Source organism: Pholis gunnellus (assembly GCF_910591455.1).
Source record: "Pholis gunnellus genome assembly, chromosome: 13".
Lineage (NCBI taxonomy): Eukaryota > Metazoa > Chordata > Actinopteri > Perciformes > Pholidae > Pholis > Pholis gunnellus.
The window spans coordinates 10,283,752-10,308,929 of NC_136540.1; the positions used below are offsets into that span (position 1 = coordinate 10,283,752).

Here is a 25,178-nt window from a genome sequence, read left to right on the forward strand (position 1 = left end):
TTTTGTTTTTGTACGGCTCACAGTAACATCCCTTCTCACAGACCATACCCCTGTGTCATTCTTTACATGTACCAATCTGTTTACTGTTTATCTCTATAGGTGCTACTGTTTGTCTCTGGTAAACAGCATGTTATTGTTCTTATGTGTGAAAAAAAACAGTGTGGGATGAAACGATTTTAACAAGCTGCTTGAAGGGAAATATAAGGAAAAAAACTAATGTTAAGGAATTAAAAGAGATTATACTTTTAAATCTTTGTTTATGTATTTAGATTTCACCAGTTGGTTCAATATTTGTAAATCAACTTGTCAACTGTTATGATTTGCATGCCTCTCTGGGGTTTCGTGTTGACATTTTGCTAACCTGAAAAGTCAGCGCACTTAACATTTTACAATGTTGTGTTTTGTGTTGAATGCAGCTACACCAATACTTTTTTATGCAGTTTATTTTGTGCGAAGTTAAAACAAAAATATATTTTCCTCTCAATATTGTGTTGATTCAACAAAAGAGTCGTTCCCATTCCCCTTCTGACACAGTAAGACATGTTTTTTTTTATACGTAATGTTCAGTCATCATTGATAAGACAATATGTACTTTCTCAGATATTATCATTAGCTTCTGTGTGTGAAGAATTCAGAGGCACCACAGGGAAAAAGATCAACATACAGTATGTACAATTGTAATGTAATACAAACCAAAGCGCAGTAGATGGCACTGTCCTACTTTAACACTTGTGAAGCTTATTTTGTTTTTCATTACTTTCATAATGATTCACAAAAATGCAGTGGGGAGGGGGCAGATGTTGCGTATCTGTTTCTGATGTAACTGTGTTTTGTTAGTTTTACCTCTGCAGTTGTTTTTTCTGTACAAAATCATCCCACACTGTGTTTTTAATCAGTGCCCTTTCACTGCAAAATCAGACCAGTGACACACAGGTGACTTATCAGGTGCTTATTCTCATTACCATCAAAACAGTTAGTAAGGACACCTGGTTTAATTTAACAAACACATTTATTTTCAAGTATTAATTTAGGAGCTTGGGACTCTGGAATGTGAGAAGAATGTCAAAATGAAAACAAAACACTGATTCACTTTTGTTCAAATAAAGGACAAACTGAAAAGTGCTTGAAAGAAAAAATATTCACTAATGTTGTATTTAGGCGACTGCTGTTGGTATATTTTTGATTATTAAAGGGTTAATTTGCCATTTTGGGAAGCACACTAATTCGCTTCAATCAAGATTGACAGCCTGTCTGATGCAGGCAGCTAAAGCCAGCAGACGATTATCTTAGTTTATCATACTGGAAAACATACGGGGAAACAGCTAGACTGGCTCTGCCCTCCCCTAAAACTCACTAATGAACATGTTGATCCATGCTGTGATGGTCGCACCCACATCCACACCAGCAGACAAACACTTGGTGACGTAATCTGCACTCACTTCCACTTTAATTTGGCCTTTTTAATTCATTTCGTTTTATATTCAGATACAAGCAACTTTCCCCAAACAACCGACACAGTTTGATTTGGTATCTAGGTTTATTATACTTTTTTGACATGCATCATTTCTAATTGATTTAATTTACTGCTGTTAACACTTAAACTCAGATTTATAACTTGCACTGATACTTTTTTGAGTTACTGTGCGGCAGAGTTCAGTTTCGTTGAACTCTTTTAGGGCCTAATTTAGCCGAGGTTGCTTTGCTTTTTCTCATTTTTTTGGTAAATAAAACCCCACTTGTTGATATCCAAAGACCAGCGTCTAGTGTCTAACTGCTCGCTTCCTAACACTTGCAAAGACCCAAGTTAGGGTGTTATGGGGAGTTATATGCCCGAACAAAGCAGATATAATGTGTTGATTAGTGATTTTTGTTACTTTCGGACAGAGACGGGCGAGCGCTTTCCCCCGTAAACATTTTGGGAAACATAATTATTTGCTTTCATTGTACACTCTCATATGTGTTTGATAAATATGAAGCCAGCAGCTGTTTCCCCTGCTTCTAGTCTTTGTGCCAAACTAAGTTAACTGTCTCTCAGCATTAGCTTCATAACATACAGAGAAGAAAGTGAACAAGAAAGTAAATAAGTGAATTTCCGAGGATGTCATTGCTTTCAACCATCAAACAGTTTTTTTAATGTATCATACCTTTACAAGGACAGTAGGCAAGGCTATATGACAAAAGAGACACCACACAGTCTTGTCTGAATGTTCTCATTATCTCGCCTGGAAGATATAATGTTTCATTCACATGCATAGACTGCTTTACAAGAGCATGTAACATAGGACAGATGTGGGGGCCCGGGGGCTGGGGCACCAGACTTTTCACATTCCTCTCACTGACCATGGCTGTTAACTCACACAGGTTCAGAACAACAGCAAAGCTTTTCTCTGGCTCTCACAGCAAAGTTTTCCTGGGACGCGACAGGCCGGCCGGCTCCAGCTGGACCCTGACAGGAATGTTCTGTTGCTCTCTTTCTCTTTCTCACTTTCCTCAGTGCTTAACTGCCCAGTGAAGAAATAATTGGTCTGCCCCTCCGGGGGGCTGTTTTCAGATGAGTCAGTGGTCAGGGAGAAAGACAAGAGGGAGGAAACATGAGCACAAGAGGCAGAGACACCCTGTAGTCGCTGCATGCTACCTTCATGCTCCCACGCTAAGACACAAGCAGAGAGAAAGCGTTCCTACATTAAAACAAGCTGCCCGCTTCACTTTCCCCACATCTGTTTCTCATGCTGGCGGCAGGATATAACCTGTAAAAATAAAAAGGCTTGGAAATAGACACGCTGAGGGGGAAGGCAATCACTCCTTACCACAAATCCGGAATCAGCACATTCAACTTGCCTACTTGTCAGAAATATATCCAGACTTTTATGACCAGCCCATTTACAAAGTTGACCATGCTCTTACAGGGGACGTTGTCATGGGAATTTACAAGAAAAAGGGGGGGGGGGTGTACTGGTGGAGGTGGAGAGAGTGAGGCAATAAGAGAGGAAGCAGGGAGAAGTTTGACAACTGAGAGGAAGGACGGACAAGACTCGCTAGACGGGAGGACATGTGAGGGAACAGAGCAGACTCTGGAAAAATAAAGCATCAATGAAGGAGTGGCTGCTGGTGATATTCAGGAAATAATCACAGTCAGACGACATGATGTGGACGGCAACTGTCATTCTGCTGCTTGTGCCTCATCTGCTTTCCTCCACTGTATGTATGATATGCATGTCATAAATGTATCAGGAATTACCGTATTGTTTTTTGAAAGGTATTTCTTTTGAGCTTTATTTCCTGTAATATCTCGTCAGATAGAGACAGGAAAGGGGAAGACAGAGGGAGCATGCAGCAAAAGGCTACTTGTCCGATTTGGTCAAATTCAAACCTGTGCCATGAGTTATTGTTTCACAGCATTGTTTTTGCAGATGAGTGTGAATTGCTTCAAGAAATGCTGATGCAGTCAAGGAGATCCAAGGGTTTAGAGTTCGGCATCATGGATGGATCATGAATCGTGAATCTTTTCTTTTCTTTGTTATTAACATTAACATCATCATCAATAGTGTGTGTAAATAAAGATTGCAGAGTTAGAAAAAGTACTCATATAAATACCGCAGTGTTAAAATACCCCAGTAGAAGTTCTGCATTGCAAATTGTACTCAAGTAAAAGCAAAGAAAAGTAAGATCACTTGTTATGCCAAATAGCCCCTCCCACAGTGTTTACATATATTATAGGATTATTGTCACTGATGTATTAATGTGTGAGCAGCATGTTTATTATGTCCTGCGCTTGTTAAAACAAGTTGTTTTTGCATTGAAATATATTAGGCTGGCAGGTATCATTATTATTTTTACACGAATATGAAACTTTGGTTGATCCCCAGATAAGAGTTAATATTTTCATGTGTCCACTGAGGCAGAGAGGTTAGATACAGTAGCTGGTCAGGACTCTGTGTCCTGCTCTATGAAGTACAGACACCAGTTTACTTACACTTGACTGTGAATTGAACCCTCACTGTAGTTCTCTCTTGTTCGCCAGGACACAGGACACGGCAGTTATTTCAGCCAGTCAGAAACAGTCAATGAGGACCTCTCTGACGCTCCGGTCAAAGGCCAGAAACTTCCCGGAGGGGTCAAAGGTCAGGACACATGCTCCATCCCATGTGACATCACTGTCAAGCTGCTACGAGATGAGAAACATTCAATCTGTGGTAAAAAAATAAACCTCTTTCCTGGTGTTATTGTTACGTCTTACATCCTCATCTGCTGTTTAAAACGTGTGTGTGTGTGTGTGTAGGCCAGTTACAGCAGTCCCTGTTAGCGTTTGGACGCAGCACCCAGAAGCTGATCAGGGATGTGATGGAGGAGCAGCAGAGAGCCCTGGACATCCTCAGCAGTCAGGTAAAGTAAAGTCTTCTTCTTCTTTTTTTCTCCTAGTAACAGGGTTTGTAAGCGTGCGATTGGCTGGCTGAATAAACACTAGCGTCACATTTCCAGGTCACAGAGCTGATGACCAAAGTGCAGACGCTCAGCTCTGAGGTTCAGAGGAGCAACACTGAGCTGTACTCCGTCAAACCGGTGCAGTCCCACGGTAACTCACACACAAACACTTGTGATGACACAACATTCATTCATATACATTTCACACATCAATATTGGTTTGATAGTCATGAGGAGTGACTCTGGAGGAGCTTTCTAAGAAGTAGGAGAACATTCTCAACCTATAAAGGAGCATTTAATCTTTCAGTATATCTGAAATTGAATTGCCAACTATATGTTTTTCCCTAGATAATAATGTAAAATGTGTTATGGAAATACATGCTTCCTTATATATGCATCCTTTAGTGAACGTGCATTTGCTTTGATTAGGACGAGACTGCAGCGACATCAAGGACAATCTTTTGTCAGTCGTCCCCAAGATCCCCAGTGGTATTTACATCATCCAGCCAGAGAACACAGACTCTTCTTTTGAGGTAGATGTACATCAATACTTCAGTTATTCACAGTCTGTCACTTAATCTTATACATTGTATGTGTACATTGTAACTCAGTTATGCTGTTCATTCTGTACACATGGCATCTTGCACTTCTGTCCATCCTGGGAAAGGGATCCCTCCTCTGTTGCTCTCCCACAGGTCTCTCCCTCTTTTCTCCCCGTTAAAGGTTTTTTTGGGGGTGAGGTTTTCCTGTTACGATGTGAGGGTTCCGGGACAAGAGGATGTCGCATGTGTACAGATTGTAAAGCCCTCTGAGGCTAATTTGTAATTTGTGATTGTGGGCTATACAACCTGAATTAATCTGCAGTCAAAACACAACCTGTGCTGCAGGTTTTCTGTGAGATGGACTACATGGGAGGCGGATGGACGGTGATGCAACGGAGGGCTGATGGATTAACTGACTTCAAACGAGCCTGGGCTGATTATGTCGATGGCTTTGGAAACCTCGCAGGTTGTGTGAAATTACTTTAGACAGTGACATAAGCCCGTTTCCTGTTATAAGCTTTAAAAACCACAGAAGCCCGTTTCCTGTTATAAGCTTTAAAAACCAACATAAGGAGGACGTTGAGGTGTTAAGAACAACAGCCAATGTATGCAAGGTGTGCCGGCTCACTGCTTAAGTTAACATGCAGACCTCGACACTGTGAGTTTGTAAAATTAACATTAATACATACATCACCTAAAGTATTACATCCAATTGTTGAATAGTGTTCCTCTGAGAAGACTTTCAACAATATTTTTTGGCTCTTGTCTTTCAGCCACAAAAAGCATTAGTGAGGGCTTTGCCTTTGTGCAGGCCAGTCAATATCCACACCAAACTAAACCATCTTTATGGACCTGGTTGTGTGCACAGGAGCATTGTCGTGATGAAACTAAGAAAGAGCCTTCCCTAAACTCTAAGCTGTTATAATAACATTTCCACGAGCATGGTGCGTTGATCTGTTATTTCATTATTGTTATATATTGCACGTAAACTTTTCATGAATTTGCAGCAAGTCCAAAAGTTTTATCATGACGGTAACATTTTTTCAATTTCTTATATAATGTTAAATGTTAGTTTAGTGCTCCAAGATATGCAACATAACATGGTAAACAAAATTATTAAGGGATAAACTATTCTTGAATGTTTTAGAAGATATGTTTTTAAATCCTTAAAACACTCTGGGGACGAGGAACGCGTTTCTATTAATATCTCCGCAATAATACAGCACAGAAATATGGTTCAGATGTTGTCGGAATCTGTACTCTCCACTTCCGTATTCTCGCGAGATTTGTACGTGACTCACACAGCGAGCTCGGATAGAACCGATACAGAAGTGTCAGATCACGATCGTCGAGCTCCGCCCCCTCACCGTACTTTGTGGATTCGTGTGTCCGTTCGTCTACATTTTGTGTGAAACACGCTTCATTCAGTCGACGTCCGAGAGGTCAGAGAGAAAATGTCGAGAACGTTTACAGTTAGCGAAGTACTTTGGGAAAGCAGCAGTGAGGATGACGAAGGAGAGCCTGATGGATTTGATTCCCACGATGAAGGGGATTACCACAATAACAGGGATCCATTTGAAGATGGGTAAGTGTATTTACAAAAACTTTGTTTTGCAATATCACAGTAATAGCAGTGGCGGGCCGTGCATTTGATATCTGGGCCGTCACTCGTAAAGATTAAGCTCAACACAGGTGCACTAACTGCAGAGTGACACATGAGAGTGCAGAGTGACACAGAGTGACACATGAACATCCGCATGACGGGATGTGGCGGCATTAACGAACAATCCATATATAGTCATCAATTCAGCTGAAACACGCATCCCGCCACACACTCAAGAGCACGGGCCATTCAAATATGATTCATATCAGAGGGAACAATATTACCCATATCATGAAAACGACACGATAGACACATGAACTGAGTAGTAACGCTCCTATCACGACTCCATAGTTCTTGTTACTGACGGATTTATTCGTCTGTCAACACCGAGAGGGAAAATGAGTCCACTTGAAAACACATGAATCTTCAAAGTGGATCACTTAAAAACTTAACTTTAACACTTTGTGAGGAGTATATAGACCGCTGCCGCTTCGCGCGTCTTCTTGTTGTTGCTGTGCACCGGCTAAATGTGTCCCCAGCGCAACATAGGACGTAATAATGGTTCCTATCACAGATAAAACCAAACGAAAATCCATATTCATAAAAACAAGTTGTACAAATAATAATATATAATATAAACAAGCATATTAAATAATGACATAAATAATATTTATGGCAGTTAAAGCTACTGTAGTTAACTTACCAGAGCTGCTGTTCACTATTTAAAGACAAAGTCCCTCTTTGAAATCTGATTGGATAAAAGCCCTACATAAAACAAGCTGCACTGGAAGCAGAGCAACCGAGGAAGACGGTAGCTGTGCAATGAGAAAATAATAATATATATTTTTATAAATTATAATACATGTTTAAGAAAAATTATAAAATAGATATAACTTTGTCATTCTGTTTAGGCCAGCAGAGAAGGCCTTGCAGGCCCTGACGGCCCACCACTGAGTAATAGTGCACTTTGTGCGTAACGTTAGCTAAATGTGACCGTCAGTTATTTTTGCTCTGTTACTTTGTTTGCTGAAGTATATCTTTGCTGCTGTAACATACACATTTCCCCCTGGGGATGAATACAGTATCTATCTATCCATCTTGTGGTGTGTGGGGGATCTGGAGTGAGAACTTTCTTGAGTTCTTTCTTTCAATGAGTGTCCAATATTTTTTTTTACAGAGAGGATTCACAGCTGCCAGGGTCCAGTGAACAACATGCGGCATCTCTGCAGCAGCCACCACGCCCTTCTCTGCCTGCCACCAGGTCACCACAGCCATCACTACCAGCCCGGCCAGCAAAGAGGTCCCGTGCCACCCGAGCTCAACTACCTCCCCCACAGCCATCACGGCCCCATGCCCCCCAAGCACAGGTACCTCCCCCGCAGCCATCAGCACCCCATGCACCGGCGCCCCCACCCCCGCTGTCTTGGAACTCAGACAAAGACCCGGACACTGCTCCCCCCGTCTCCAGGTTTCAACCAGCTCGGACACCAGGGCCACAGCTCAGCTCCACCTCCACATATACACCCCTCGACCTCTTCAAACTTTTCTTCCCTGTACAAACAGTACAAACACTGTGTCAAAACACAAACAAGCAGGCCGCTAAACAAATATCACACGGAAAGAAGTACAAATGGACAGACTTGGACGTAGAGTATTTTTACAAGTACATTGGGTTGCTTCTGTACATGGCCCTGCTAAAACTAGACAGTATTTCGGATTACTGGAGGCAGAATCACCTTTTTTCCGTGCCTCTTCCATCACAGATCATGCCACGGGAGAGATACAGAACAATATCTTGGAACCTTCATCTTAGCGACCCTGATGAGGATGTCCATAATGACAGGAAAAAGGGCACAGCCGACCACGACAAACTCTTCCGACTGAAACCCCTGATGGACACCATCAAGAATGCCTGTAAGGCATTTTATCATCCCCACATACACCTGGCTGTGGATGAAAGAATGATTGCCTCCAAGGCTAAAACTGGGATGACCCAGTACATGAAGGACAAACCCACAAAGTTGGGATTTAAGCTGTTTGTCTTGGCTGACTCAAGGAATGGCTACACGGTGGACTTTTCAATTTACACCGGCAAACGCAACATCCCCTCCGGACATGGCCTGTCCTATGATGGTTTGATGTCCCTTGTGCAAGCAGGTTACCTTGGCACAGGCTACCACATTGATGTATCAGTCCCCTGTCCCACACCAGTTGCAGAGTGCAATCAACACATGGGTGGAGTTGATCGATCAGGCCAGCTCCTTCAATATTACTCTGCACAACACAAAACCATGCGCTGGTACAGAAACCTTTTTTATCATTTTCTGGACATTGCCACCACCAACAGCTACATTATTCACAAGGAACTGTGTCTGGGCCGGCAAACAAAACCCATGACGCACAGAGCTTTCATGGAGGAGCTGACTGCTGCGCTCTGTGGCAAGCCTCTCCGCACAGCTCCTGCCCGGGCCACCTGAAGGTCATATTCCTGTGCCTATCGCTGATGAGAATGAAAGCCACCATGGGCCGCAGGAAGTGTGAACATTGCCAAAGCCAAGGCCAGCGAAAGGACACCCCGTGGAAATGCAAGGAGTGTGATGTTGCCCTCTGCGTGCAGGTGGACAGAAACTGTTTTGCAGCATGGCATGAGAGTTGGAAAAACTGAAACAATATTGTAAATATTGTGTCAGCTGTGGAGACCTTCAGGTTTCTGGGATCTACAATCTCCCAGGACCTGAAGTGGGCTCCCAACATCAACGCCATCAGGAAAAAGGCCCAGCAGAGGCTGAACTTCCTGCGCCAGCTCAGGAAGTTCAACCTGCCTCAGGAGCTGCTGATTCTGTTTTACTCCGCTAGCATCCAGTCTGTTCTCTGCTCCTCCATCACTGTGTGGTTTGGATCGGCCACCAAACAGGACAGGAACAGACTGCAACGGACTGGCAGATCTGCAGAGAGGATCATTGGTTCCAGCCTGCCCTTCATCCTGGACTTGGACCTGGAAGCTGGCTGGAAAGATCACTGCAGACCCTTCATACCCCGGACACAAGCTGTTCCAACTCCTCCCCTCTGGTAGGCGCTACAGAGCTCTGTACGCCAAAACCACCAGACACAGGAACAGCTTCTTTCCAGTGGCCGTCACTCTCATGAACAATAAATAAGTGATATTGCACTCCTACCTGTTTGCACTATTGTATTATATATATAGATATACACTTTTTTTGGATATATTTATACTTATATTGTATATAGCTTTTATATATACGTTTTTTGCTGCCCTTTTTTATTCTTATATATTTGTCCTTGTTGTAAAATAGTTTATGTACATTGAGAGCAGAGTGGAAACCGGAGACAAATTCCATGTATGCGTACACATACATGGACAATAAAGCTGATTCTGATTCTGAATAGTCTGTTTTGTTTTTATATATAGTAAAAATTTGGTTTGAAAACAAAAACTGTTGGAATGTTCATTTTTCATTTGCACACATCCCATGAAGCTTGATCTGTAGTATGAAGTCATTACTCAGTCTCTTGAACATGTGGTGAAAGTAGAGTGACAGATGACACTTCTACTCCAAAAATGATATTAAAAAATGTGGTTTTAGACATTTATTATACACTTATCTACTATTTTATTCATATATTTCACTATGTGTGTGAACCTAAGACTTTGGTAAACCAATTTCAAGCACCAAAACTATTTATCCACATGAGTAAAGGTATGCTTTCACAAGAGATTCGAAGAATTTCAAAAATCGGACTTCAACTTTTCAGCTTGAGGGCCAAATGATCTCTTTACACAGTGCCTTAGGACAATTGGTGCCTCATTATATAGAGAGCTGAGATTGTTCTGCAAATGTTGATATATAACATTTGGGTATGCATCATATATGCAAGTGCCTTTTAAAAGGTGAATTTAAGAAAATATGTAAAAATTGAGAAAATGCCCCGAGACCCCAAAGATGCATTTTCTGCTGTCTCACTTACAAATGTTGAAAATTAATTTTGCACTTGCCAATGATATTAGTAACGATACAATCTCTTTTATGTGTGTGTGTGTGTGTGTGTGCGCGTATAGGAGAACACTGGTTGGGTCTGAAGAAGGCATTTCATATAGTAAACCAGAAAGATACTCGGTTCCAACTTCACATCGCTCTGGTGTCCCACGATGACGTCATCTCGTATGCAGCGTATGATGATTTCGACCTGGACAATGAAACCGAGTTCTTCAGTATACACCTGGGCAGATATGCAGGCAGCGCAGGTAAGTCTAAATTATTCAAGACTTACAAAAAGTAATTGACAAATGTGCTTTATCCCCACACCATGCAAACTCAAAATAATGATAAATGCACTTATATATATATATATGTGTTCACAATCAACAAGTGCACGTCTGCATACCTGTGTGCATGTCTGCGTGTGTTCAGGTGATGCATTTCGCGCCTACGACCAGCATCAGAACCAGGACACGGCTCCATTCAGCGCCTCAGACGTGGACAATGACGGCTGTAATCCTTCCTGCTCCATCGACAACCGTACAGTGGAGAGCTGCAGCAGCCAGCACAACCAGACAGGATGGTGGTTCAACCAGTGCGGCCTGGCAAACCTCAACGGCTCCCCCGAAGACGCAGAGCAAAACCCGGGGCAGAGGACGCACATACTGTGGGACACCTGGAGACAGAACGGAGTCCCTCACACCATCAAATCGGTCACGATGAAGATTAGGAGGATTGCAACCAATAATTGACAGAAAGGAGAAGCAGAGGGAGAAAACACATATTGTATAAATTGCACAGCATCGTTGTAGAACCTGAAGTTCTAATAAAACAGGATGAAAGGATATCTCGTTTTTTTTATTGTTTCCCCTCATTGCAACAAATTATTCATTTAAGGTGATTTTGTTTCGACTCTTTAGGACAAATATGCCTGATATTATAATGCTATCTATAACAACAAACACCAAAATAATAAGAAAAGTAGCACAAACGTCTGTCATCTTCTGAGAGGAAAGGAAAAAGGTACGATTTCTTTTAAGGCACCCTTTTAAAAATGTTGTAACTTACTTGTTACTAATGGCTTTATTAAAGGTTGATGAATATTTTACTAATGCTTTATTGATCAGGTATTAATAAAAGCAACTTTTGGGTTGCCAAGTTGTTTTATGAGTCGTATAAAGCCATTAAAGCTTAAAAGACCTTTCTCATCTGATCCAAAGTTCTCTGTATAGAGGGCCAACGATTTTATCAAAGTAGGAGAAACCCCAGAGGACATTTTTTAGGAGCAGCTGGTAAATGTACGCAGCTTATATTCCTAGAAGCAATTACACTAAATATGCTCTGGCAATATATTGTGTTACTGTCAGAAAGATCACGACAGGTGGTCAAGCCTGTGCCGACTTCTGCTACAGAGAATCTTCGAAAAGATTTGTGCCAGATAATGAAGAAAATACTCCTTAAGTGTCGGCACACCCCGTATTCTTGTTTTATAAAATATAGAGGGAAGCATGAAAAGCAGCAACTATGAATGCATCTCAAGCTGAGTGAATCTGTTCTGTGAAGTTAAAATGTGACAGGCAGCAGCAGGTGAACATGACGCTCCTGAACCACCGACCCGCTCCAGTGGGGGGTGCTGTGAATCTCTCTCAACCATGGTGTGTTCTTTGAGACTTTCAGACTTACACATACGCAAAAATGTGTGTGTTATTTTGCCTGCAGCAACTCTGCAGTTTAATGCAGGAATTTGTGATGTTGCAATTTCACAATAGAAACTATGGACAAATCTTATATAATAATCAGTCATTTAAACGTTGAGACAAATTCAACCAGTCATTTGAAAGTGAACTAATTGGAACTGATGCATGTCTTATCAGGTTTTTACAAAGTGTAATCTTCCACTTCATCTCAACATTAGCACACAACACAAATTGAAGCTCTGTGATTGGACGTTTCTTATGCACCTCGAGGGTCACAACTGACTTCTCTACTCAGTTGTTCTGTTCATTGATTGAATTCAACAGACTTGGAGATTTAAAATGTTTAATCACCAAAGAACCAGATATTTCCTAACATAGTTGTTAATCTTTTGTGCTGGCGATTCAACCAGGAGAGGTTCATGTCTATCCAACCGTCACAAACCTTATTCATCAAGCATTACCTCTTCTCTCGGTGAACATTGAACATATTGCGGCTGTAATGAACACTGAAGGACTTCAGACTGGTAGTCTGGTTTCTCAGAAACAAAGAAAATCATGTTCCAATTCACTCTCATCAAGTAGATGTCCAACAAACCAGTTGACCGAAGATAGCTTCGGCATACTTTTTAAATCTTTTCATTGATATACCGTGCATCAGGTGCAATAATCTCAGAAGAAGAGGAGAATGCCATTATGCTTTACTCAGACATGGTTGGAGAGGTGCTGGGGAAGAGACCTCTTCGTCCTCTAGAATGTCCCCAGAAAACACTTGCTGCTGCATAGCAAAAAAACCTTTTCAGGTGTTGTTGCATCTTCTTTTAGGAGAGACAACCAGTTGAGGATTCTGTCTTCCTCAAATGTGGTACATTCTCAGCATCAGATTGACATCAGCTCACAGAGCTTGTTCAATGACTTCTGAGATGAGGATGTTGGCAATCTCTTCCATGTTCTCTGTTTATTTGTCCATGGTACTTGAAGTTGTATTCTAATGTAGAAACAAACATAATTCAGATCCTTTTGACCAGTTAAAACCCCTTATGTGACACCGTCATAACCGTTCAGCGATGCGGGTTGTCCTGCAAAGTCTGCAGAGTTGCAGACATTAGGAAAATGTGCCTAAAGGGCTCAAAAACAGTATGTAGAGTTTCCCATTACTGCCACAGTTTTTTCCACAGTCAAGGATGCTCGTTTGTAGCGCCAACATTTTCCCATAATCCCCCATCTCCTTATTCCTGCACAGTAGCACACACATATATTAGTGTGTGTGTGTGTGTATGGGTTCATTAACCCTAGCAATATACACATACCAGACCACACAAAAAGCCAGAGCTCCTAAAATGTTATCAACAGAATCAGTGGTACCAAAACACATACGCAAAAAATGACTAGCCAGGTGCTAGCCCACTCATTCCGACCAAATAAGAGTGTTTATTTTTGAGTTGACAGTGTTTACATTAAGGGTCTGTTCTGAGGAAGACGTCTTAACAAAAACTCGCGCTGGTGACATTTGTCAGAGTTTCCCCCTTTTCACCCTGCCATCCTCCCCGTGAAATGTGACGCTGTTACATCATGAAACGTCCAAAGTGACTAATCTTCAGCAATCAGGGCCTTAAAAGGCAATTTTCCCTGCTACACTCGTACATCAGAGACTCTGCTTTATCAGATGTTTGCATGTCGACGTGTTGCTGTGACGTAATGACGTGTTTTATGTGAAATTCAACTTGAAAACAGACAGACAATGAAGAAGAACATATTGTACCATCAGAAATAATGAAGTATCTGTGTGTGTGTGTGTGTGTGTGTGTGTGTGTGTGTGTGTGTGTGTGTGTGTGTGTAATGGAAACACTGGGTACTGTCATTCATCTTTGACCTTGTATGCTTCAATCATAGACATTATAAAAACACACACACACACACACACACACACACACTGTATATGTGTGTGTGTGTGTGTGTGTGTGTGTGTGTGTGTGTGTATACGTGTAGGATGGGAAGTTGTTTTCACACACTGTACAGAGATCACTGGAGCACACAGGAAGCATTGTCTACTGGGAATTTAAACCCTGAGGAATCTCATCTGCTGTTCATCAGAATCAGTTACTCCTGCACACACACACACACACACACACACACACACACACAGACACAAACAGACAGACAGACACACACACACACACACACACACAGATAAAACTCAACATGTTCTCTAAACACTGCGGTTTAAAATAGCATTTTACAGCGCAAGCATTAAAACTGTTGGCAGAGCCCAGTATTGTGAGAATATTCTGTCCTTATCTACATAATCTTTGCAAATTAGCCTGTATTCTCTAAACTAATGCAGGGAGTCCTGTGAGAGAATATCAGGAAGAAGATTCAGCTGAAACAGTTAAGACAAATATAGCCATATGTCATCATAACACTGAGCTGCTCCACATCTGTATAGTTCAACAAGTAAATGAAAGTATAGTGGGACCCAGAAGGATACATTCTTTCTCAAGGACACAGAGAAAGAGGGGGGAGGGCGACAGAGAGAGAGGGAGCCATGCCACAGACACTTGACTACTCCTTCATATGAACCAGGACCCGCTCTACTGTTGACCACCTCCGGGATGAACCCCAGACCGCCAGCGCTTCATCACAACAGCCGGCCTGCGGGTTACAACGACAGATCCAGGCCACGGAGCCGCGATAACCTGCTGATGTACGATGACTTCGGAGAACAAAACTGTTGCTCTGGACGATGCCTCGGGCGAGTCTTTCATTTACATACCTTACTCAGCCAGATGTGTGTGTGTGTGTGCGTTTCTGTATTCACCTTCATCGGCAGGTTTTGTTGAAATAACAGGAGAATTATGGATAGCATTTTGTATTTTACGGCATTCATTTTAATCCATCATGTTTGATTATAGGCATGTCCATGTATCACTGAAATTCACATCGATAACATGTAGGCCCTGTTGTATAATCAGAAGTACTATGGTTGTGGATTTTCATGTTGCACATCATAAATAGATGGCAGCGAAAATGACTACTGATGAAGAAGCATAACGTAAGGTAGTAAGATAAAATCTTCAATTAATCCAGTTAAAGCTACAATGACCTCAACATGTCTGTAGCTACTTATTTCGATAATAAAAGTGTTCAGTCGTTACTAAAACAAGTTGATGGAGGTTAAAATGATTTTTGAATGTTTGTGATGTCACAGAGTATCCTTTAATAGTCCCTCAAATGTTTAAGGATTATCTTGTTTCCTGCTTAATTCACTGTATGAGACAGCAGCTTTCTCAGTTGTATCTCTGAAAACACATGGACAATAAAATATCAGATAATTAATCTGAAAAAAATGTTATTTGAATTTAAGTGGGGCTATTCTCGACATTACTATAGTTTACTTTCCAACGCTGCAGTTACCTGGAAAAAGATTGTACTTTCTGTCAATCAACAAATGGTCCATGAGGAAGTGATTTGTTCTCCAGTTTGTGAAATCAAACTGAAAACAAAGTGAAATCAGGGTTGAAAGCACAACATTTCCATTTGAACTTTGGCCTGCATACTCTCGCTATTGGTATTATTTTTTACATTTTATCCAAACATTATAGGAAAGTTAAGATTGCAGTTTCTATAGAGCAATGTTTAAAACTGGTAAATTTTAATATAATACTCGTAGGATAAATGTAAAAATACATTTATGTTTCATATTCATTGTAGTCAAATCATTTAGAGTATTCAACATTTTACCTCTAAGTTCTCAGTTTTTTTTGTCAGATATTAAATACACCAAATAAAAGCTTGCAGCAGATCAACTTGGGATGCTTTAAAGAAAAGGCAAATTCTGTATTTGTTCTGGTATTACCAACACACAAGTAGAATTCATGATTAAATCCTATTATCCACATCTTAAGCCACTGAACATTTTAGCTGCAGAATGTGAAATTGAGATGAAACTGGGAACAAGTAACTAATGTTTTGTTTCCAAAAGGTTTTATTGTGTGTATATAAGTTACCATGTGAACAATACTGTGTTTATGTCCTCTGACTCTCTGGCATCCACAGCAGCTCTGAGAGACAGCACATGGCTCCTATCGGCGCTATTAAACGACGCCAGGCTCTTCGTGGTCCAGCCTACATGTTCTCTGCTCCCTCAATCAGGCCGTCAGAGGTTGAGCAGCGTTTCCTGGAGGCAGCTGAATACGGCAACATACCAGAAGTGCGGCGCATGCTTCTCCAAGTGCCCAACTTGAACGTCAACGCTGTGGACTACATGGGCCAGAATGCATTGCAGCTGGCTGTTGCCAACGAACATCTGGAGGTGACGGAGCTGCTGCTGGGGAGGACGGATTTGGCCAGAGTGGGTGACGCACTCCTGCTAGCCATCAGTAAGATGCATTTGTGTAAAAAGGCCAAAAATATATTTACGGTTTTCATCACACGTGGCAGGAAGCTTTTAAAGATGTCATAGCAGGTGAAACCTACTGTGACATTGTCCATCATGCTTTACAATTTCAATTCAATTTATGATTTAATGGGGTCGTTCAACAAATCTCATAACGTCTACAGATAACAAATCAACCTAGACACTAGCCCAATGAAAGTGAATAGCCTCATAATGGGAGCTTTAAATCAAATTTAGTGTACTGTGACACAGACAGTATTATTTTAATAGAGCCAGTCTATGTAACCTGAATAAAGTGATGGACTTTGTTGGCTAATTAAATACCTAACGTGATAATTAAGCAAAACTACCAAATACTAGACCACCACCAGTGTTAGGCTCTAGTGATCACAAGACTGTCAAATGGATTTATAGGATAAAACGTTGTTCCACACTTGCTTAAGACAGAGCTACTTTTTACAGGCCACCATTTGTTTAAACAATGAATGAATCCATTATAAACAAGATCAACTTAAATATCAGCTTCCAGACCAGCAAAGCAAACTTTAGATCACAGGAGTAGACCTCCAACCATGCTGGCCTTTCTTTCTCAAAAGAAAGTCTTTGGTTGTATTTTGTTTACAATAAAATTTAAAGAATAATTTACAAAAAGACAAGGCTGACCAGATAGCATACAGGTTAGCTATACAACACATGCATGTACAACATCTACTGATAACATCAGTCAGATTTTTACAAAAGTTGAAAAAGCACAGAAATGGACATGATATCAGGATTAACTGGAAACATAAACCTCCATTTATTTGGCTGTAAATGGTTGGTGAGCAACATGAGTTTGTTGTTGAGGGAGTTTTTGATTAAATAAACAACAACACAAACCCAAATCGTACTAAGGCTGTCAAAGAAACCAAACAGCTTTGCTCTGTGTGTGTGTGTGTGTGTGTGTGTGGTGTAGGTAAAGGTTATGTTCGTATCACAGAGGCTGTGCTGGGTCACCCGGCGTTTAGAGATGCGCATCGTCTGACCGGGAGCCCTGCTCAAGCAGACATGTTGGATGACTTCTACGCTTACGATGAGGACGGGACGAGGTAAGGCGGTTAGAAGGCAGAGGCGTCATTAAAAATGTTGTGCCTTCCCACAGCAGTGCAGCAGCGTAACTGGTCAAATAAATATCTAAATGCCCTGACATCTGGTACCGTACAGTGAATTGTTGTTTATACACTTACAAATTAAACTAACAAGATATCCTGTATAAATTAGTAAGTTTAGGCCTATTTCCAGTCTTTGTGCTAAGCTAAGTTAGCGAGCTGCTGGTGGAAGCTTAATATTTACCGCACAGGAAAGACAGAGGTATCATTCCCTTGACAAGAAAGCAATTTAGTGTATTTCCCATAGACTCCCATTGCTTTGGGCTGGGGGCGTGGCCAAGCACAGGATAAGGGTTGGGGTTAGGGCAAGGGTGATAGGAAGGTCCTAGAGCCTTGGGAGTGGGCTCTACCCCCACTAAAGCGGTCATTGTGAATCGATTGATATCAGTCCCGAGTGCCTAGGAACTTGGGAAGAGGTGAGTCACATTCATGAGACAATTTGTCTAATTTCAAATTAGATTTGAGAGGAAATTCTGCATAGTTACAAAATCATTTCATGACAGGTTAATAGCAGAACACCTCAAGGTCTCACTCTGAAATAACCGGGACATTCTGATGTAGCATTTCAAAATTAAAGCCCTTCAAAATCTCATTCATGAGCTCACTTCAATTCACATTCATGAGACAATTTGTCTAATTTCAGATTCGATTTTAGAGGAAATGGTGCATAGTTACAAAATGATTCCACAACAGGTTAACAGCAGAACACCTCAAGGTCTCACTCTGACAGAACCAGGACATTCTGATGTAGCATTTCAAAATTAAAGCTCTTCAAAATCTCATTCATGAGCTAGCAATCCATAGCACCTTTGTTTCAACTTTGGTGGCTGTAGCTTGTTCCTTTGGTATAGCTCTGGCAACCTCCAGTTCATGAAAGTGCCAAAAATGTCTTATTCAGCATTCGGTAGTACTTAGCTCCACTCTCTCATGTCATTTCTGGTTCCAAAAACAAAGATGGCGACAGCCAAAATGCCAAATTCGAGGCTTCAAAACTACAGTCAACAAGCCAATGTGTGACGTCACGATCACTCTGTGTATTTCCCAAAATGTCGAACACATACCTGAATATTCGATACTAGTAAACTCATCAACAATGTAACAGGTACAGAGACGGTTGAAGAGGAACAGTGGTAGCAAACAGCATTGCCATAAGGGTTCACCTGTATGATTGGAAACACAGCTGGCGAATGAGCCAGTGATGGTGAAGCATGAAACAGCCGGTGGTAATTAGCTGATGCCACATGATCTATGTAAATGTGTTGGTCTTTATGTATGCGTGTGTGTGCATCCTCACAGGTTCTCTCATGACGTTACTCCAGTGATCCTTGCAGCGCACTGCCAAGAGTACGAGATAGTTCACACCCTGCTGAGTAAAGGGGCTCGCATCGACCCTCCTCATGATTACTTCTGCGACTGCGACTCCTGCAACTACCAGCAGCAGTTTGATTCCTTCAGCCACTCGCGATCCAGGATCAATGCCTACAGGGGACTCGCCAGTCCTGCTTACCTATCCCTGTCCAATGAGGACCCAGTATTGGCAGCCCTGGAGCTCAGCAACGAGCTGGCCATGCTGGCTAATATTGAGAAAGAATTTAAGGTACAAATGTTATGAAATATCCCGCAGAAAGAACCACCATCAGACTCTGTAATCACTGTGCACGTAATGTACACATGGCCTGAAAACCAGCTCATCGTCAAGCTCACAAAAAATACATTTGCCATGTTTCTGCCAACCAGCTGCCAGTAAACACAAGGACATTTTATGAGCTTTAAACGAGGAAGCAGGAACAGACGGGGGTCTAGATCATGTCATCACTGTTGACATTGTTGGCCTGACACACACATACAGTATAACAACTATAATTATTACTGGCCTGACAGTAGGTCCGTATTACGGGTACGATGCAATAAATAAATGTCGCAATCCAAATGCACAGCTCACATGAATGAATTATAAAGCCCACTTTTCTTGGTATATAGGCAATTGTATGTCTCACTAAAATAACTAATACGTTTTGAGGTCTGCAAACTTTTCCAAAACTAATAGTAAAAACAGTGTATAGTTATCTTTAATAGCCAACCACTATCTTAAAATGATGACCATATTTTCTTTAAAGTTTAGAAGTGGCATATTTTACAGATAGGATGCTGTCAGATGGGTTGGACTACACCAGTAACCTCAGCATCAGACCATATCTCCTGCAATCTGTTTCACTGATGCACATTTCTCCTCATTGTGTTCGTAGAACGACTACTGCTGCCTGTCGAGCCAGTGTAAGGACTATGTGGTGGGCCTTCTGGATCTGTGTCGCAGCACGGAGGAGGTGGAGGCCATACTGAGCGGAGAAACTGACTCTGAAGACAGCTATGATCTACCCGGTCGCCCCTCCCTCACACGGCTCAAATTAGCCATCAAATACGAACTCAAAAAGGTTAGTATGCCTACAAACAGGCAATGATACAGAGGCAAGAACAAGACACTGTATTTGGTAATTTAAACAATATTAACGATCATGTTTTAAGATTCATTTCCAACCATCCAGCCAGCCAATTATTTCACATCTTATCATTAAAACGTGTAAAGATTCAGATGAACAAATAACCTTTTTTCATTAAAGTTATTTATCTATGTAGCAATGCAGCTGTGGTAACAAATAAAAAATACATTCATCATTAATTTAAGGAGACTTTGAGATTTAGTGTCTGCGGTCGAAAAGCATTGATTTCACTCTGATGTTAAACATTCAATTCCAGAAGACAAGTTATGAGAGTAAAACATCAGCTTCAATTTTAAGACAAATCAAAGTAAAGTTCAAGGACTAGTGTGGCACTGAGACCTGGTTAAGAGAGGAAGTTAAACTAATTTGTATTGCCTTTAAATCCCTCATGACCCCACCAAAGGAAAACACTGAGAAGAAACTTAATTGTAACTCAAACACTGTTTGATGAAGGTAACAAACTATAAAAAATAAATGAATAAATGAATAAATATATAAATCAACATATAAAAGTAGCTGAACACAAAGGCACAAATCACAGACAGGTAGGCATAAGTGAATGTGAATGAGAGAAAACAGTTATTAGAACTAATTAATTGATCAGTCTTCAGCTATTTTGGCCAATTTAAGTAATTTATCGAGGACAAACTGCCAAACCTGCTCTGGTTCCAGCTCTCAAATATGATGATTTGAATATCTTTGGGGTTTCGTCCCGGGCTCTGGGATGTTTAAAAAATAAAATGTATCGATAATGACAATAATTGTTTCATCCCTACCTGTTTGCATTATGATGCACGGTGTTGCTTTGCACTATTAGAGTTCAAGCGGCAGACTATTTACTCTACGTTCACACTTTGAAGCAAGAAACATTTTGGTTTGAAACCCTTTGTATGCTCTCTAATGTCTTTGCCTTTCAGTTTGTGGCACATCCTAACTGCCAGCAGCAGCTGCTGAGTATCTGGTATGAGAATATGCCCGGCCTGAGACAACAAACCACTGCCATCAAACTGCTGGTGGTGCTGGCGGTGGCTATCGGACTGCCTGGACTGGCTGTGGCTTACTTGATCGCTCCGTGCAGCAGAGTATGTAACATTCCTCCTAAAGAATGACACTCAGATAACTTCCTAAATACTGATTCCTTGCAGAAGGTTTTCTCTCATCCTCCAAGCGTTTCATCTCTCTCTCTCTCGCTCAGATGGGGAAAGTGATGCGAAGCCCCTTCATGAAGTTTGTGGCCCATGCGTCGTCCTTCACAATATTTCTGGGTCTTCTGATCCTGAATGCCGCTGACCGTTTCGCAGGCACCACCCTGCTGCCAAACATGACCCACCGTGATCTCCCAGGAGCACGGAGCTCTGAACCACTGCTGATCTACCGCATGACCACGACACCCTGCACGTGGATGGAGATTCTCATCATTTCATGGGTCATGGGTGAGCATTGGACAATCATGATGGAGGAAAGTCGTGTCCTCCTGTACATCCAGTCACGTGACTTGTGTCGCTGCAGGTATGATCTGGGCTGAGGTGAAGGAGATCTGGAGTCAAGGGCCGGGGGAGTACCTGGTCGAACCGTGGAACTTCCTGGACTTTGGGATGCTGGCGATCTTCCTCGCCTCCTTCAGTTGTCGCTTCTCCACCCTGAGACACGCTGACTTAGCCCAGACCTATGTATACACACACTACACGACACTGATCAATGTCACACTGCCCCCTGAGATACACTACTTTACACTGGGTGAGCCTGCTCTCACACATGCACACACTGACAGAACGCCACTCTTTGAATGCCATCATTTACTTTTTGTACAAATAGTTGCAGTGAGTTAGTATGAGGCGGTACATACAGGAGCATATCTTCCACTGTAGCAGAGATAACCGTCTGTTGGCTTCGGACTTTGAACACAGTTCAATTTCCCTGTTTTTATTGGGAACAGGATATATCAGGCCAATTTGGGAGTAACACATTTTTTTTATGCAAATCTGAGTAACAGTTGCTTAGTTCAGTTGTTCCCAGCGTTTTCGTTTTGTGACCCCTAAAAATATAAAAAAGAGTTTACTTGTAGCCCCTCAGTCACAGATTACACATGTGTATTTGATAATAGTTGGATGACAGAAGTGGGAAAACTATTCAATGTGTCTCAAGAAAAGCAAAGATTACAGAAAAGTCCTCTCAAAAACATGTTTCTATTCCTATAATCTTATTCATGTGATAGTGGCTATCTCTGTAAAATGGCTGATATTGTCCAAATTAATAAACTTGCCTTCTTAAAAGTAGTGTACAAAAGTCAGTCTACTGACTGATTCACACCTTATTTTTCTGCAGCACGGATCTACTGGTTGCCTTCAGATCCCCAGCTGGTGTCGGAGGGCCTGTACGCGGTGGCAGTGGTGCTGAGCTTCTCTCGGATCGCTTACATCCTTCCCGCCAACGAGAGCTTCGGTCCACTGCAGATCTCTCTAGGGAGGACTGTTAAGGACATCTTCAAGTTCATGGTCATCTTCATCTTGGTCTTTCTGGCGTTCATGATCGGCATGTTCAACCTGTACTCCTATTACCTGGGGGCGAAGCAGAATGATGCCTTCACAACGTGAGATACCTGCATTTGTTCCTACGTGGTTTTAGAGAACATTTTTTGGTCTTGGTCAAAGTTTAATTTTTGGCTATTCAGTATTCAAATCATCGTGGATAATAGAGCGTCTTTATATGAAATCACTTAAAATAGGGATTTCCAACATTTTCTGGCTTGTTACCCTTTAAAATCTCTTCGTGGGACTCCTTATCGTAGGTTACGGCCTCAGTGTGAACACAAGCTGTCAGCTGTGCAACAAAAGTGTGTTTTTCCCTCTCAGATGATCTTATTTAAAGGATTTCTAGAGGCTGGAAGAGGTGGAAATATAACCTGTATTTCAAAATATAAGCAAAATTACAGGAAAGTCAGAAATAATAAAATAAAATAGAGATCTGTTTTATCTTTCTTATCCCTTTAATCCCCTCAGATTTATGTTGGGACCCATTGTGGGGGACCCCAGCCCCTGGTTGGGAACCACATCTTGCCATAAATATATTGCGATGGATTGCCAATCTTATGCAATTAATTCTTGTACATGCAGAAGAAAAATGACCTAAAACCTTGACTTCTTCCGTTTTCTCACAGAGCGTCTTCAACATCTGATGATTAATGGTTTGTTTGAATTCAGAAATAACTTTTCTGTGATCTCCCTCCATTTCCTTCTCTGTGCGTGGATCCAGCCTGGAGGAGAGCTTCAAGACGTTGTTCTGGGCTATATTTGGACTGTCCGAGGTCAGGTCTGTCGTGATCAATAACGGGCACAAGTTCATCGAGAACATTGGTTACGTGCTGTACGGGGTTTACAACGTCACCATGGTGATAGTGCTGCTCAACATGCTCATCGCCATGATTAACAGCTCCTTCCAGGAGATTGAGGTTCGTCATCAAAGTACTAATCGTGTGCTTCAGATACAACTTTATATATATGTTTTTTTGTAAGGACTAACGGATGAATTTCTTTAGGACGATGCTGATGTGGAGTGGAAGTTTGCTCGGGCCAAACTCTGGTTCTCCTACTTTGAGGAGGGGAGGACGCTCCCGGTGCCCTTTAACCTGGTCCCCAGTCCCAAATCTATGCTGGGAATGGCAAAGGCCATCAAGACCCTGCTCCTACAGTATGTGGCAGGACACAGTGAGGAGAAAACTGAGACACAGCTCAACCAGGTACCACACAATACGGACATGTGCATTATATATATATATATATATATATACAGCATTTATCCTTTCTCAGCTTGTACAGTAGTAATCATAAAACCATGATACTTATTGGAGCTTTAAAGGCAGAGCCTGAGCACCTCCCAGTGGTTTTACTGCTGCACCACAGAGTTTAACATGAGAACTGTCACAATTTTGTTCAGTGAAGTTTATTTCAGCTTAATTTTCCAGCTCGGAGTAGGCAAACATTCAGATTTTGGTGCTTCTACCAGCTCATCCAGATATCAGGTATGTACCTCATGTAAAAAAACATGTACGTGCACATCTACTCTGCAGAATTAGAATTTACAACAATAATATACGATACATTGCTACGCTATTGCTACCCAGCAGTAAACTACACAGTTACATTTACAAAACGTGATTATCTTTCATGTTAGTACAGCAATATATCATGATTTTCTGCAAGAATTAATTGAGAATTTAAATGTGGGACTTTTATATATCTAATCCAATATATCTAATATTGTAAATTCTACATGTTCTCAGATATTTGAGCACTTTTTCCATCTCTGGTTGCAGAAGATCATGAAGCGTCTGATAAAGCGCTACATCATCAAATCTCAAGCGGACAAAGAGAGCGACGAGATCACCGAAGGTAAAAGTCAACACAACGATGCTGAAACTGAGCTATTCTTGTCACATTTACAGTACTTTTTTTTCTCAGAACTTTAGATTTTCCACTTTTGCACCTTTGTGTGTGTTCTTCTTCAGGTGAACTGAAAGAGATCAAGCAGGACATCTCTAGTCTGCGATACGAGCTGCTGGAGGAGAAATCCCAGAACATAGAGACGCTGGACGGACTGCTGAGGAGGCTCGGAGAGATCAGTACACCGTCAGCAGCGCTGCCATAAAACTGCACAGCTCAGAGAGTTTTAAGTGTCTGTTCCCCAACACTGACTGTAGATACAGAGCGGTGGTGACAAAACATTGACAACATGAAATAAGAATGTACAGTATTTGACATAAGATTAAAATGTATTTTGTGAATTGTATAATTATGTGTTTATATGTTTATAATGCACGCAAAGTACCGAGAAACAAAATAATGACAAACATAAAGTGAATCTACAACTACACGTTTTTA

General features: G+C 41.5%; 3 protein-coding genes across 3 annotated transcripts; all 3 read left to right on the top strand.

Moving 5' to 3' along the window:
- Positions 1-3,081: 3,081 nt before the first annotated feature.
- Positions 3,082-11,321, top strand: angptl5 (angiopoietin-like 5). The gene is made up of 8 exons (XM_079171038.1): positions 3,082-3,198; positions 4,022-4,193; positions 4,280-4,383; positions 4,480-4,573; positions 4,852-4,955; positions 5,310-5,430; positions 10,646-10,831; positions 10,998-11,321. The coding sequence occupies exons 1-8, from the start codon at positions 3,142-3,144 to the stop codon at positions 11,315-11,317; spliced, it is 1,158 nt and encodes a 385-aa protein (XP_079027164.1). The 5' UTR covers positions 3,082-3,141; the 3' UTR covers positions 11,318-11,321.
- Positions 6,394-9,908, top strand: LOC306704610 (piggyBac transposable element-derived protein 4-like). Its single transcript, XM_079171037.1, has 2 exons — positions 6,394-6,549; positions 7,745-9,908. Exons 1-2 carry the CDS (start codon positions 6,419-6,421, stop codon positions 9,042-9,044), a joined length of 1,431 nt encoding a protein of 476 aa, XP_079027163.1. The 5' UTR covers positions 6,394-6,418; the 3' UTR covers positions 9,045-9,908.
- Positions 11,322-16,329: 5,008 nt separating the features above from the next.
- Positions 16,330-25,158, top strand: trpc6a (transient receptor potential cation channel, subfamily C, member 6a). Its single transcript, XM_079171732.1, has 13 exons — positions 16,330-16,638; positions 17,611-17,743; positions 19,100-19,400; positions 20,050-20,235; positions 21,219-21,383; positions 21,497-21,734; positions 21,811-22,038; positions 22,627-22,891; positions 23,554-23,749; positions 23,837-24,037; positions 24,263-24,319; positions 24,614-24,689; positions 24,806-25,158. Exons 1-13 carry the CDS (start codon positions 16,335-16,337, stop codon positions 24,943-24,945), a joined length of 2,490 nt encoding a protein of 829 aa, XP_079027858.1. The 5' UTR covers positions 16,330-16,334; the 3' UTR covers positions 24,946-25,158.
- The last annotated feature ends 20 nt before the right edge of the window (positions 25,159-25,178 follow it).